This window comes from Tupaia chinensis, unplaced genomic scaffold, assembly GCF_000334495.1.
Source record: "Tupaia chinensis unplaced genomic scaffold, TupChi_1.0 Scaffold000673_1, whole genome shotgun sequence".
Lineage (NCBI taxonomy): Eukaryota > Metazoa > Chordata > Mammalia > Scandentia > Tupaiidae > Tupaia > Tupaia belangeri.
Genome location: NW_006160196.1, coordinates 418,805 through 431,083, shown reverse-complemented (window position 1 = coordinate 431,083; position 12,279 = coordinate 418,805). Strand labels below are relative to the sequence as shown.

Here is a 12,279-nt window from a genome sequence, read left to right as displayed (position 1 = left end):
TGAGGTGGGGCGGGGGCTGGGGGGCCAAGGCCCCGGGGCTGGGGTGGGGCTGGGGGCCTGGCCCCGGGTGAGAGGTGGGGCGGAGGGCTGGGGGCCTGGGCCCCGGGTGTGAGGTGGGACTGGGGGCCTGGGCCCCAGGTGTGAGGTGGGGCCAAGGGCTGGGGGCCTGGACCTCGGGTGGGAGGTGGGAGGGGCTGAACCTGGACTCCCTGGTCTGAGGGCTGAGGAGCTGAACCTGGACTCCCTAGTTGAGAGAGGAGGGTCTGGGAGCCAGGACTCTTGGCTCTTGAGTCTGAGGGAGAAGAGGGCTAGAGCTGAACTCCAGGGTTCTGGGGAGGAGGAGCTGAAAGCCTGGACCCCTAAGTCCAAGGGAAGAGGGGCTGGGGTGCAGACTTAGAGAGAGGAGGGCCTTCGTGGAAAGATTTCTTGTTCTTAAGTAATGAGAAGCCGGGAATCCCAATTTCTTCTCTGAAAGAAAAGGAAAATGGGGGTCCGAGAATAAAACTTTATCTGTCCTCCCCAGTATGGCGGAACCCAGTACAGCCTCGTGGTGTTCAACACAGTGGACTGTGCTCCTGAGTCCTATGTACAGTGTCATGCTCCCACCAGCAGCGCCTATGAATTTGTCACCTGGCTCGATGGCATTAAGTGAGCATTTTTTCCCATTTGGGATGGGTTGGCGGATCTTGAGAAAGATACACATGAATGATGACTTGGATTTGCATTGCAAGAGCCAGTCCTTCATTGGCTGAGGGGCCTACGAGGATAATCACATTTTCATCTGTGATTTGTATGGTGCATCTGTGTGCTCTGTGATAATACTATCCAGATTAGAAGCAGGAGAACCTTCCTTGGCAGAGAGGCCAGGAGGAGCTTCAACTGCCACCTGGTAGTCCATCTACTTTGCCCATCTACTCAAGGCAAACTTTTATTTAAAGAATTATTTTACTGGGGCCAGCAGGTGGTGTGGTGGATAAGGGTGCTGGATTCCTACATGGCCAACCATGGTTCAAGTCCTGGAGCTGGTGGCTTGCTTTCTCGCTTTCCCTTTCTTTCTCTCTCTCTGGTGGTCAAATCAAAAAAACTAACAATAGCAAATTAAATTAAATAAATAAATAATTCTTATTAAACTTTATTTATTTTAATTTTACCAGAGAGGGACAGAATAGGGGGGATGAGAAAGCAAGCTGCTAGAACCAGGTTTTGAACCACAGTTGGCCATGTGGGAATCCAGTGCCCTTAACCGCCACATTACCTGCCGGCCCCAGGCAATTTTATCTTTTGAAGTTTTTATTTATTTATTTATTATTTGACTAGAGTGAGAGTGACAGAGGGAGAGAGGGAAAGTGAGAAAGCAAGCCGTGAGGTTTGGGACTCAAAACTGTGGTTGGCTACATGGGAGTCCAGTGCCCTTAACCACCATACCACCTGCCCAGCCCCAGTCCTTCTTTTTCAGCTGGTTCATTGAAGCCTGAGTGCAGGGACATGGTGTGTGGGCGAGGAGAGCTCCCTTTGTGTTTGGAATAAAATTTTGATGGTTCACACTGTGACTGGAGTCAGGCAGCCTGGTGTCAGATCACAGCTAATCATGACCACCCTCAGATCCATGAGTCCCTGCCCCTTTATGCTTAATAGAATTCTTCTCTATTAAGGGATGTTAGTAGAACTTGTATTTTCTTTCTTTTTTACAAAAACTTTTATCTTACAAGAAGAGAGGTGTTACCCCCATCAGGAACTTCATGTTGTGATTCATTCCCAGTCTCAACCAGGCAGGATCATGGGTGCACATGTGCTTGGTGTGTGCAGGGAGACTTTCTGAAGGAAACCTGAGACCTTCCTATTTGGCCTCAGCATCATGGGACATTTTGTTACTGCTGTGTCACTGCGCTGGCCATTATATCAGGTTTTATTTTATTTTAGCATGTTGCTTATCTATTGCTGCATAATAGGTTACCTCCGAAATTAATTGTTTTAAGTTATAGACTTGACATGGTGGTTAAGGCACTGGATTCCCACTGGCCAACCACTGTTCAAGTACTGGACCCAACAGCTTGAAAATAATGCCAGGCGTGTGTGTACATGCATAAGGAGGAGAATTGAAGTGAAGGGACTACGGCATGGCCGTTCCGTAGGGAGTGATTTCTTTCTTTCCTTTTCTCTGTCTCACTGGTGAGCACATGCTACTTTATGGCCAAAACCTAAAAAAAACCAAAACAAAAACCCAAAAAACCACAATTCACCAAACTATAGACTTCTGGATCAGCCAGTGATAAGGAGATAAAAACACTAGATCCCACAAGGCCCACTGTGTAGTTCAAATCTCAGACCAGGCAGCTTAAAAATCACATGGGGCACATGTGTGTGCATGTCCAGAATCCCAAGAGGAGACTAGAGGAGAGGGGATTGCAACATGGCCATCTCCCTTGGGGGTGATTTCTCCCTTTCCCTCTATTTATCTGTCTTCTCCCTGGCAAGCACTCACACCCCTATAGCAAAACAAACCAAAAATTTGGAGACTTTTACAGCCAACCAGTGGCGTGGTGGCTAAGGTGGCTGGATCCCCACATGGCTGACTGCCCAGTTCTAGGCTTATACCTGGCTGCTTGAGAAACATGCTGGACACATGCATGCATGCTGAAAATCCTGAGAGGAGAAGGGATTGCTGCACAGCCATTCCCCTGGGAAGTTCATTCTTTCTCCCTCTCTTTGTTCCTCCAGCAAGCATACACACCCTATGGCAAAATTAGAAGTAGAATAAACTATAAGCTTACTATCCTATCCTACATGGTTTATGTGAGCTAGGAGTTCAGGAGTGGCTCAACTCAGGGTCTCTTGTGAGATTGCAGTCCAGGTTTTGGCTGGGGCCCCAGTCATCCAAGCATTTGACAGGCTAGAGGATCTGCTCCCAAGGTGGCTGCTCAATGGCCCTTGGCAGGAGGCCTTGGTTCCTTGCTGGCTGTCAGCCACAGGGCCTCTGCGGGGCTACTTTACTGCCCTAACATGGCAACCAGCTTTCCTTACTGAGCGATTCAGTAGAGACCAAAGGAAACCACCAGGCTTTTCATGATCAGGTCTTGGAAGTCACACACGCTCACTTCTGCCATGTTCTGTTTGGTGTATAAGTCTGTCCTGTTTTGGTGTGGGAGGGGACCAAACAAGGGAAATACCAGGAGGTGAGATCATTATAGCCATCTTGGTCTGGCAACCATGACCTCATAGGGAAGTTTATTGTCCTTTTTTTTTTTTCCCCCTTAGGTTCTTAGATGGTGTGTGAATTGAGCAGGTAGAGCGGGGAGGGAGAAAACACCCTCCAGTGGGGCATGGTCATGCTGTAATCCCTTCTCTATTTTTCCATCCTGTCTGGACTTTGGACACACACAAACACCGATAGGGTTTTTCAAGCCGCCAGGACTGGGATTTGAACTGCAGTCACCCACATGGGATCTGGCTTCCCTTAACCATGAGGCTGGCCAGCCTTCAATGTTTCAAGGATTTAAATAAGTTGATGACTGTATTTAAAACCGTACCCAGCACATATTACGTTGTGTGTGTGTGTGTTGTCAGTGTGTCTCAGCTTCCTGCTTTGCAGTGGTCATGGTAGTACATCAAGGAGCTGTGCATGCTGTGGTCAGAATTGATTAAATGACACTGGCCTGTAGCTGCTGTGTTGTCTACATTTCTGCAGCCAGACACGTTTCCCAAATGCCTGCTTTGTTCAGCTGCCTGTGCTGTGCAGCATGCAGAACACATAGGAGGAAGGTGACAAACTAAATTCCTCTTCACATTCATTAGGGTTAGTGCCTGTCAGGGGCAGGTTTCTCGTCTTTGGCGCTGATGACACTTGGAATGCAGTAGCTCCTCACGTAGGGGCTGTCTTGGGGGTTGTAGGATAATTAGCACCCTGGCCTCTACTTTCTAGATGCCAGTAGCACCCTGCCACCCTTCAGTGTTGGGACAACTGAAAATGTTTCCAGGCATTATCAAAAGTCCTTCGGGGGACAAAATTTACCTAGTTGAGCATCTCTAGGATTGTTTGTGCAGGGACTTGAATAACATAGAATGGGGGCTCCTTGAGGCCCACGTCCAAACCTGACACCTCTCAAACCCTTAGGCCCAGCACAGGATCTGGTACAAAGGAAACCAAAGGAAAGTGTCACTGATTGAGTGAGTTTATGAGCAATTATTTAGAAGGTACTTCCTACTGGCTTCCCCCAGTTAACTTGTGTATAACCTTCAAGACCTCGACACAAATGTCTTTTCCCCTAGGACAGCTTTACTGATTCTTGCAAACAGCTAAGTTGCTCTGTCCTCTCCCCCAGTGACCTTTCTATGCTTTCCTGTTGTAGCCCCATACCTCTAGGCCGTGCACATCCAGGTCCCTGGACTTTTTTCCTGTCCTTTGCTTCCAGCTGGGGCCTGGCACAGACACAGCCCCGAATAAATCACTGAGTGAAAGCTACAAGGAAGATAATCACCAAGAAATTGAACCTTCCAGTGAGTGTTTTTGGTGTCAGGAAAAACAGTCAAACTCCCTTATTAGGAAACTTTGAGGGCTTGAGAGTGATAAGAGGGACTGATGAGCTGGAGGATGAGAGGAAGGAGCTTTCTGAGCATCTTAATCACACATCCACCCCCTCCCCCTTCATTCAGAACACATTGTGCCTCCAAATACAATCCTTTGTTTCCTCCTGGTAGAATCTTCCCAGTCAGCTGATAAGCTTTTGAAGCCATTTAACATTCAGAGTAGCCATTGTTCTGTCAATTTCAGTGTAACCATTTGAATTCTGTGTCTGTGACTTCCAGATAGGGTCTGTAACCAGATCAAAAAAGTCTGCAAGGTTTGGGACCAGCAGTTAGTGTAATGGCTATGTTGCTGGATTCCCACTGTAGGGATTGCAGTGTGGCCATCCCCCCTGGGGGGTGATTTCTGCTTTCTGTCTCTCTGTCTCTCTCTGTCTGTCTGGCGAGCGCATGCGCCCTATAGCAAAAACCTCTATAGCAAAAAAAAAAAAAGTCTGCAAGGTTTGTTCACACTTGGAGAAATACTTTTTTTAAGAATTACTATTTTTAGGGACCAGCAGGTGGCATGGTGGTTAAGGCGCTGGACACTCCCACAAAGCCAAGCTAGGTTCTAATTTGACCAGAGAGGGACAGAGTGAGAGAGAGTGAGCGAAAGAGAAAGTGAGAAAGCAAGCAACCAGGTCTGGGACTTGAACTGTGGTCGACCATGTGGGGTTAGTGCCCTTAACCACTATGCTACCTGCCAGCCGCAACACCTGGAGAAATTTTTTTTTTTTAAGAATTATTTTACTTGGGACCAGCAGGTGGCATGGTGGTTAAGGGTGTTGGACTCCCATTTGGCCAACCATGGTTCGAGTCCCGGTCCTGGTGGCTTGGTTTCTCACTCTCTCCTGGCTTTCTTTCCCTCTCTGGTCAAATTTAAATGAATACATAAATAAAGTTAAATCATTCTTTAAAAAAAATATTATTTAACTTTATTTATTTATTTATTGTAATTTAACCAGAGAGGCAGAGAGGGACAGAGTAATAGAGAAAGTGAGAAAGAAAGCTGCCAGGTCTATATGGGAGTCCAGTGCCCTTACCACCACGTGACCTCCCAACCCCACTTGGAGAAATCTTATCTCCTCCCAGTAGGATGTCAGTTACTTCAGAAAAGAGCCAGGCAGTGTGATTTATTTTTAAAAATGTCCCTGCTTTGAGAAGATTCCTTTGAACCTTGCATTCATTTCCTTTTTTTTTTTTTTTTTGGAGAGGTTTTTGCTATAGGGTGTGTGCACTCGCCAGAGAGAGACAGAGACAGAAAGTGAGAAATCACCCATCACCCCCCACAGGGGAGGGCCACACCACAATCCATTCTCCTCTTGGGATATTGGGCACGCACACACACGTGCCCGGCATGAGTTTAAGCCACCAGGTCCGGGACTTGAACCGCGGTCGACTACATTGGAGTCCAGCGATGTAGCCATTACGCTAACTGCTGGCCTCCTTTCATTTCCTTTCTTACAAGGTGAGGGTGGGCATTTTCCCTTCGCATACTGCTTGTGACCTAGAGTCAGAAAGAGGAGCTATAGAAAGAAAATAGACCCAAATGTCATCTCCATAGCATCATGACAACTGCCTGGTTCTTTCACTGTTAATTCATTTGACAGATGTTTCTGGAACAGACACCCCTAGGTACTGAGGAGTCACTGGGCAGGAAACAGGAGAGGGCCTGACCTGGCATAGGTGACAGGCTGGGCGGGAGGTGTGACACACAGGAAACCGGGGATCAAGGCTGGCTGGTGTTAACATTCATTTTGACCAGCACCTCCTGGGCCTCTAGGTACATGTGAGTCCATGGACAAGGCCAGTGAAGACCCATAGGTGTGACCTGGGGGAGTAATGAGAGGACATGGAAGCATTGCAAGTCAGCCCACCTGTATCACCTGAGACCATTCAGTTCAAGTGGTGTTTACCACACCAAGGGCTTTATTTGTAGTTAAGGTGTGAGAGAAAGTGAGAAATCACCGTCCCATTTCCCAGGGAGGGTGACCGTACTGTAGTCCCTTTTCCGTTCTCCTCTCAGGATCTTGGTGACTCATGCACATGCCCAATCTGTTTTTCAAGCTGCTAGGACCAGACTTGGAACTGTGTGGTCAGTCATGTGGGATCCAGCCACTCTAACCTCCACACCACCTGCCGGTCCCCTCAACCTGCCTTTTACATGAGGTTGGTGGGGGTGTACATTTCAACCCATAGCGCTGCAGGAGGGCAGAGGAGGTGACACCCTGGCTGGGAAGGTGAGGTGGGGCTGATTTTAAGGTGGAACAGGCGTCTCAGGGAATGGACTGTGAAGGTACACAAGGAGTTGGTTACAGTAGGATTGGCACACACCTAGAGGCCCAGGCTTGGGTGTGTGTCCTGGGCCCCTTCCTTGGTCTGAGGCTTTCTGTCCCAGGCCTCATGATTAAAACGACAGGTGTCCCCTGCCTTACTGTCTGGGCCTGGTACCATGCCAGCACTAGTGGCAGAGCAGGGAGCTCAGTAGTGTCCCACAGTCTGAGGCACGTGGTCCAGCCTGGACTCAGACAGAAACAGGTGTGCAGAACTGGTGGGGCTGACTGCCTGCCTCTACAGGTTCATGGGAGGGGGTGGCGAGAGCTGCAGCCTCATCGCAGAAGGCCTCAGCACGGCCCTGCAGCTGTTCGACGACTTCAAGAAGATGAGGGAGCAGATGTGAGTATGCCCTGTGCATAAGCTGAGTCAGTCTCTTTCCACCTGGCCTGAAACCCACTTTGCCTGTCATGTGACTCCTCTGTCACATGATTCCCCATCGTGTGATTCCTCTTTCATCTAAAACCGGGGGGGGGTGGTGGTGGTGGTGGCGTGACCTCTGTGTACCAGGCACTGGAGATGTGTTCTCAGGCCAGACTGAGCCAGTGCATGGTATCAATGTCCTTCCTCGGGAGAGGTACCAGGCTTGGGTCTCTCTGTTGGTGGCTTAGTGAACATGGGACCTCTCAGAGCCTCAGTGACCTCTCAGAGCCTCAGTGTTCTCATTTGTAAGGCGGACGTTCCTCCTGACTTCCAGTGGGGCAGGTCAGGACTTGCTGGTGCAGGGTCTGGGTCCCGCTTAGGACCTCCGTTGGTGCCTGCTTCATGTCTCTTCTTGTTTTTGGCAGTGGCCAGACCCACCGAGTCTGCCTCCTCATCTGCAACTCGCCCCCATACCTGTTGCCTGCTGTTGAGAGCACCACGTACTCTGGGTGCACGACTGAGAGTCTCGTGCAGAAAATCGGAGAGGTGAGGATCCTGGGTCACAGAACAGCAATGGTCTCTGTGGCCAGCTCTGCTTATTCTCATTGATAAAACTATAACCCACAGTGCCTCGGGCAGCCAGTCCTGGGTCTCATGGTCCCTTCTCCCAGAGACTGATGGGGATTGTGGTTGTAGGGACCCAGGCTATCTAGCCTCATAGCAGGTATGGGGTCCTGGAGGCCATCCCTGATGGCCCTATGCAGGGGGCCCCATCCTGACCACTGTTCCCTCTGCTGCAGCGGGGCATCCACTTCTCCATCGTGTCTCCTCGGAAGCTGCCTGCCCTGAGGCTTCTGTTTGAGAAGGCGGCACCCCCAGCCATGTTGGAACCACTGCAGCCACCAGCAGACGTGAGCCAGGACCCGAGACACATGGTGCTGGTGCGGGGGCTCGTGCTGCCTGGTGAGGCTGCTGCTGGCGGGGCAGGGTCTCGGGGGAGGCTCCTGGCTCCCTCTGACTTGGATTTTGGCATTCCTTCTCTTTCTCCAACCCTCCTCTATCCTGGCTCTTAGTCGGGGGTGGCTCGGCCCCAGGCCCCCTTCAGCCCAAGCAGCCTGTGTCCCTGCCTTCTGCTCCAACCTCGGGTGCCACACTCTCTGCAGCTTCCCAGCAGCCGCTGCCCCCCGTTCCCCCCCAGTACCAGGTATGGACGTCTCCAAGAAGGGGTTTCACAGGAGCCTGACCTCCTGAGAGCTGTTAGGATGGGCTTCTGGGGTGACGTGGTCCCCCTTGGGGCATCAGAGAGTGAGACTCTTGGCTATGGAGTCACCTCTGCAGGGTAACAGGAAAACATTGGAGCTGGGCAGTTGTGCCTTGTGGGCCATGGGTGGAATTCTCTGAGGGGAATTGGGACTAGGGACACCTGGTCTTCACCCCACCCCCACTCCCAGGTCCCTGGGAACCTGAGCGCAGCTCAAGTGGCCGCCCAGAATGCAGTGGAGGCTGCCAAGAACCAGAAGGCAGGGCTAGGCCCACGCTGTGAGTCTTAGGAGGATGTGGGCGGGGCAGCACGGGAGGGCCTCTGACCACGCACCTGGCCCCTACTTCTCCCTTGGTCTCTCTTGCAGTCTCACCCATCAACCCTCTACAGCAAGCTGCTCCAGGAGTGGGTCCTCCCTTCAGCCAGGCCCCAGCCCCCCCACTGCCCCCAGGCCCTCCTGGTGCTCCTAAGCCACCTCCTGCTTCCCAGCCCAGCCTGGTCTCCACTGTGGCCCCGGGCCCAGGCCTGGCCCCCCCTGCACAGCCGGGGGCGCCATCCATGGTAGGTGCCTACTCCCTCCCACCTCAAGCCTTCCTGGCTTCCCAGTGCTGTGGCAGTGAAAGGTTGGGGGACTTGCCTCCCCAGGGAAGGGCAGGGATCTGTGTTCTGGGGGCTCATGGGTTTGTACTGCTGGTGACCCTGAGATAGTAGTTCTGAGAACCGTGAGGCTGTGTTTCCAGGTGGTCAGAGATGTTCTGAGGAGCTCAGGGGATACTGGGATTGCAGGTTTGGGAGTTTGAGGCATCTGGGGCTGAGAATCTTTGAGTCTTGCAAACAGAACACTTCAGTTCTGGGGCTGGCCACATGCTGTCCGTGCATAGAAGGGACCTTTGTCCCATTCTTGCCTGGTCTGTCCTTTTTGTTGGATGACCCTTCCCAGGAGGTGGCCTGACCCCCTAACCCCCACTGCTCTCCCTTCCTGTTACAGGCAGGCACGGTGGCCCCAGGAGGAGTGAGTGGCCCTTCCCCAGCCCAGCTAGGGGCACCAGCTCTCGGTGGGCAGCAGTCAGTCTCCAACAAACTCCTGGCCTGGAGTGGTGTCCTTGAGTGGCAGGAGGTGAGTGGGCGTGAGGGTCTATCAGGCATGTGGACTAAGAGCTAAGCTTAGCTAAGGGCACCACAGGGTTTGGGACTTGGAGTCCAAAGAAGGGTCTGAGGAGCCAGAGGTCAGGACTGGGGAGGGTGCTGCACTGTACTGCAGGGAAGGGCTCAGAGTAACCTAGGCTCTGGGCCTAGGGGACTATGGCACTTAGGGACGGGGCAGGCAACATTTGTGAGATTTGGTGACTAGAGAAGTATGGGATTGGTGGTCAGGAACTTAAACTGGGGAAAACTCTGAGCTTTGGGGCTATCAGGATAGGGCAGGAAAGGGGGGAGGTAGGGGCCTTTCTTATTATGACACCCTTCTCCTCCCCCATCAGAAACCCAAACCTGCCTCAGTGGACGCCAACACCAAGCTGACACGGTCACTGCCCTGCCAGGTCTACGTGAATCACGGAGAGAACCTGTAGGTGACCTGGTGAGGTAGGGTGGGGCCGGGTAGGGCTATAGATCTCACTCTTTCTGACGCCCCTCCATGCCTTGCCCCCAGGAAGACTGAGCAGTGGCCCCAGAAGCTGATCATGCAGCTCATCCCACAGCAGCTGCTGGTGCGTTTGGGCTGGGAGGACCGTTCTTCCCCTCCCCTTCCCTGCCTCTCCCGCCTCTGGTCTCACAACACTCTGGCTCACTCCTCTGTCTCCCCCAGACCACCCTGGGCCCTTTGTTTCGGAACTCGAGGATGGTCCAGTTCCACTTCACCAACAAGGACCTAGAGTCCCTGAAAGGCCTTTACCGCATCATGGGCAACGGCTTTGTGAGTCCTGGGCAGGGAGGGGCCCGGGGCACTCTGTCCTTCCTGCCGCTGACCTTCGACAGGAACTCGGGCCCCTGGGCCTGAGGGAGCATCTGGTGATGGGGGTGGCCTTCGTGAGCTTGGGCTCCTCACCTTCTCCTAGAGCCTTCATCCAGCTGTAGTTACAGTGTTCACCAGATTGAAGTCTTTCCACGTTGGAAACATGACTGGGTGCAACAGGAACGGTTGGGAGACCTATCAATGCAGATGGGATGGGAGTGGTTGCTGCTGTAACGCGCTGCCACAAAGTGAGATGTCAGAAACAATGGGAATCGAGTCTCTCCTGTTCTGGAGGCCAGAATTCGAGATTGGGGTGTTGGGAGAGCCATGCTTCTTCCAAAGGCCCTTGGGGAGGACTCTTCCTTGCATCTTCCAGCTGGTAACCCAGGCTTTAGGCAGCATCACTCTAGGCCCTGCCACCGTCATCACACGGCTGCCTCCCTGTGCCTGTCTTCACATAGTCCTCTGTACGTGTCTGCCCCTTTTACAAGGACACAGTCATTTTGAGTTAGGGTCCACCATGATGACTTCTTGTTAAGTTTGCAAAGACCTTGTTTCCAAACAAGGTCACCTTCACAGGTGGGGGAACATCACATAGCTTTTATGGGGACACAGTTCAAGTCCAGAAAGAGACCTTTGGGTTTTTTTCAAGAGATTTTTTGCCATAGGGCACATGCACTTTCAGAGAGAGACAGAAAGTGAGAATCACCCCGTGGGTGGATAGCCCTGCTGCAATCCCTTCTCCATTTTCCTCTTGGACTTTGGGCATGTGCACACACACATCCCGTATGAGTTTCAAGTTACTGAGTCCACAACTTAAATTGTGGTCAACCACTGTGCCACCTGCTGACCCTATAGAGGCCTTTGTAAATAGGGGCAGATCTAGTTACTTGTTGAGTACCGGGCACACCCACAAGAAGGGACTCTCGGTGCATCACCTCATGGAATCCTTGCTGAAGGTCCATGGTGTCCCTGAGAGTTAGGAGTGCTTCCATCTGCACACAACAGATTCAGCCAGCAGCGTTTTCAGGACAAGAAGACAGCTAGCTTACACATATGCACAACAGTTGAGTCTCACCACTCTTAGGGCAGCTGGGCTCTGTGAGTCGTTCTCACTTGGGGACAAGGGTTGCCCTTGGCTGCTGAGCCTGGTCATTCGAGAGCTGTGGCGTCTGGACATTCTGAGTAATCTGTCACCCGGGGGCTCAGCTGGGACTGGCAGTGCTCACAGCCTGCCCAGGGCCTGCTGGGTGGTTGGGTTCCCCACAGCATGCAGCCAGGTTCTGACTGGGAGGGTCCCCAGGCTGAGCTTACAGGAGGGGACAGGATTTCTGACACTAGACAGGACATCCAGAGGTGGGCAGCTGCCCTGGTCAGTTCTGTAGCACCTGCCACCAGGGGTCCTGTGATTGCCTCTGCCTGGTCACAGGTGGCTCTGCACCTCTGGGTAGCCTGTGCATTGTGATGGAGGAAGGTGAGGAAGAGCAGCATCAGCTGGGCATTGGCCTTGCCTCAGGGAAGCAGCAACTTTACCAGGCTCTCAGGCAGCCTTCCCTGCAGTTCCCAGGCCAGACTTAGGTCCCTGGGCCACCCTTGCTGCTCAGGAGGCTGCGGGAACAGGTACCTGTACCTGCCCTGGGGCCTGGGCATGGTGCTACTCACACAGCACTGGGGCCCCGTGTGCAGGGAGGAGGGCACGTGTGTATCGGGCATGCGCCTAGCAGGGTCTACCTCAGATGAGGAAACCGAGGTTCCGAGAAGTAAACGCCCCTCAATTATAGCCAGGCCCTCCTCCCTCCAGAGCCCC

The 12,279-nt window shown here is 52.4% G+C and overlaps 1 protein-coding gene across 6 annotated transcripts in view; it reads left to right on the top strand.

Annotated features, from left to right (window-relative positions):
- Positions 1-523: 523 nt before the first annotated feature.
- The window catches only part of MED25 (mediator complex subunit 25), a gene marked incomplete at its 5' end in the record, with an annotated part of 17,593 nt that continues 5,837 nt past the window's right edge, over positions 524-12,279 (top strand). For 5 of the 6 annotated variants that reach the window (XM_027776431.1, XM_027776428.1, XM_027776427.1 and 2 more), the window contains 11 exon segments: positions 524-648; positions 7,138-7,236; positions 7,683-7,803; positions 8,058-8,220; positions 8,331-8,461; positions 8,709-8,796; positions 8,886-9,079; positions 9,507-9,635; positions 10,000-10,085; positions 10,170-10,227; positions 10,326-10,433. In XM_027776431.1, coding sequence (XP_027632232.1) covers positions 524-648; positions 7,138-7,236; positions 7,683-7,803; positions 8,058-8,220; positions 8,331-8,461; positions 8,709-8,796; positions 8,886-9,079; positions 9,507-9,635; positions 10,000-10,085; positions 10,170-10,227; positions 10,326-10,433 — 1,302 coding nt within the window. 6 annotated transcript variants of the gene reach the window in all.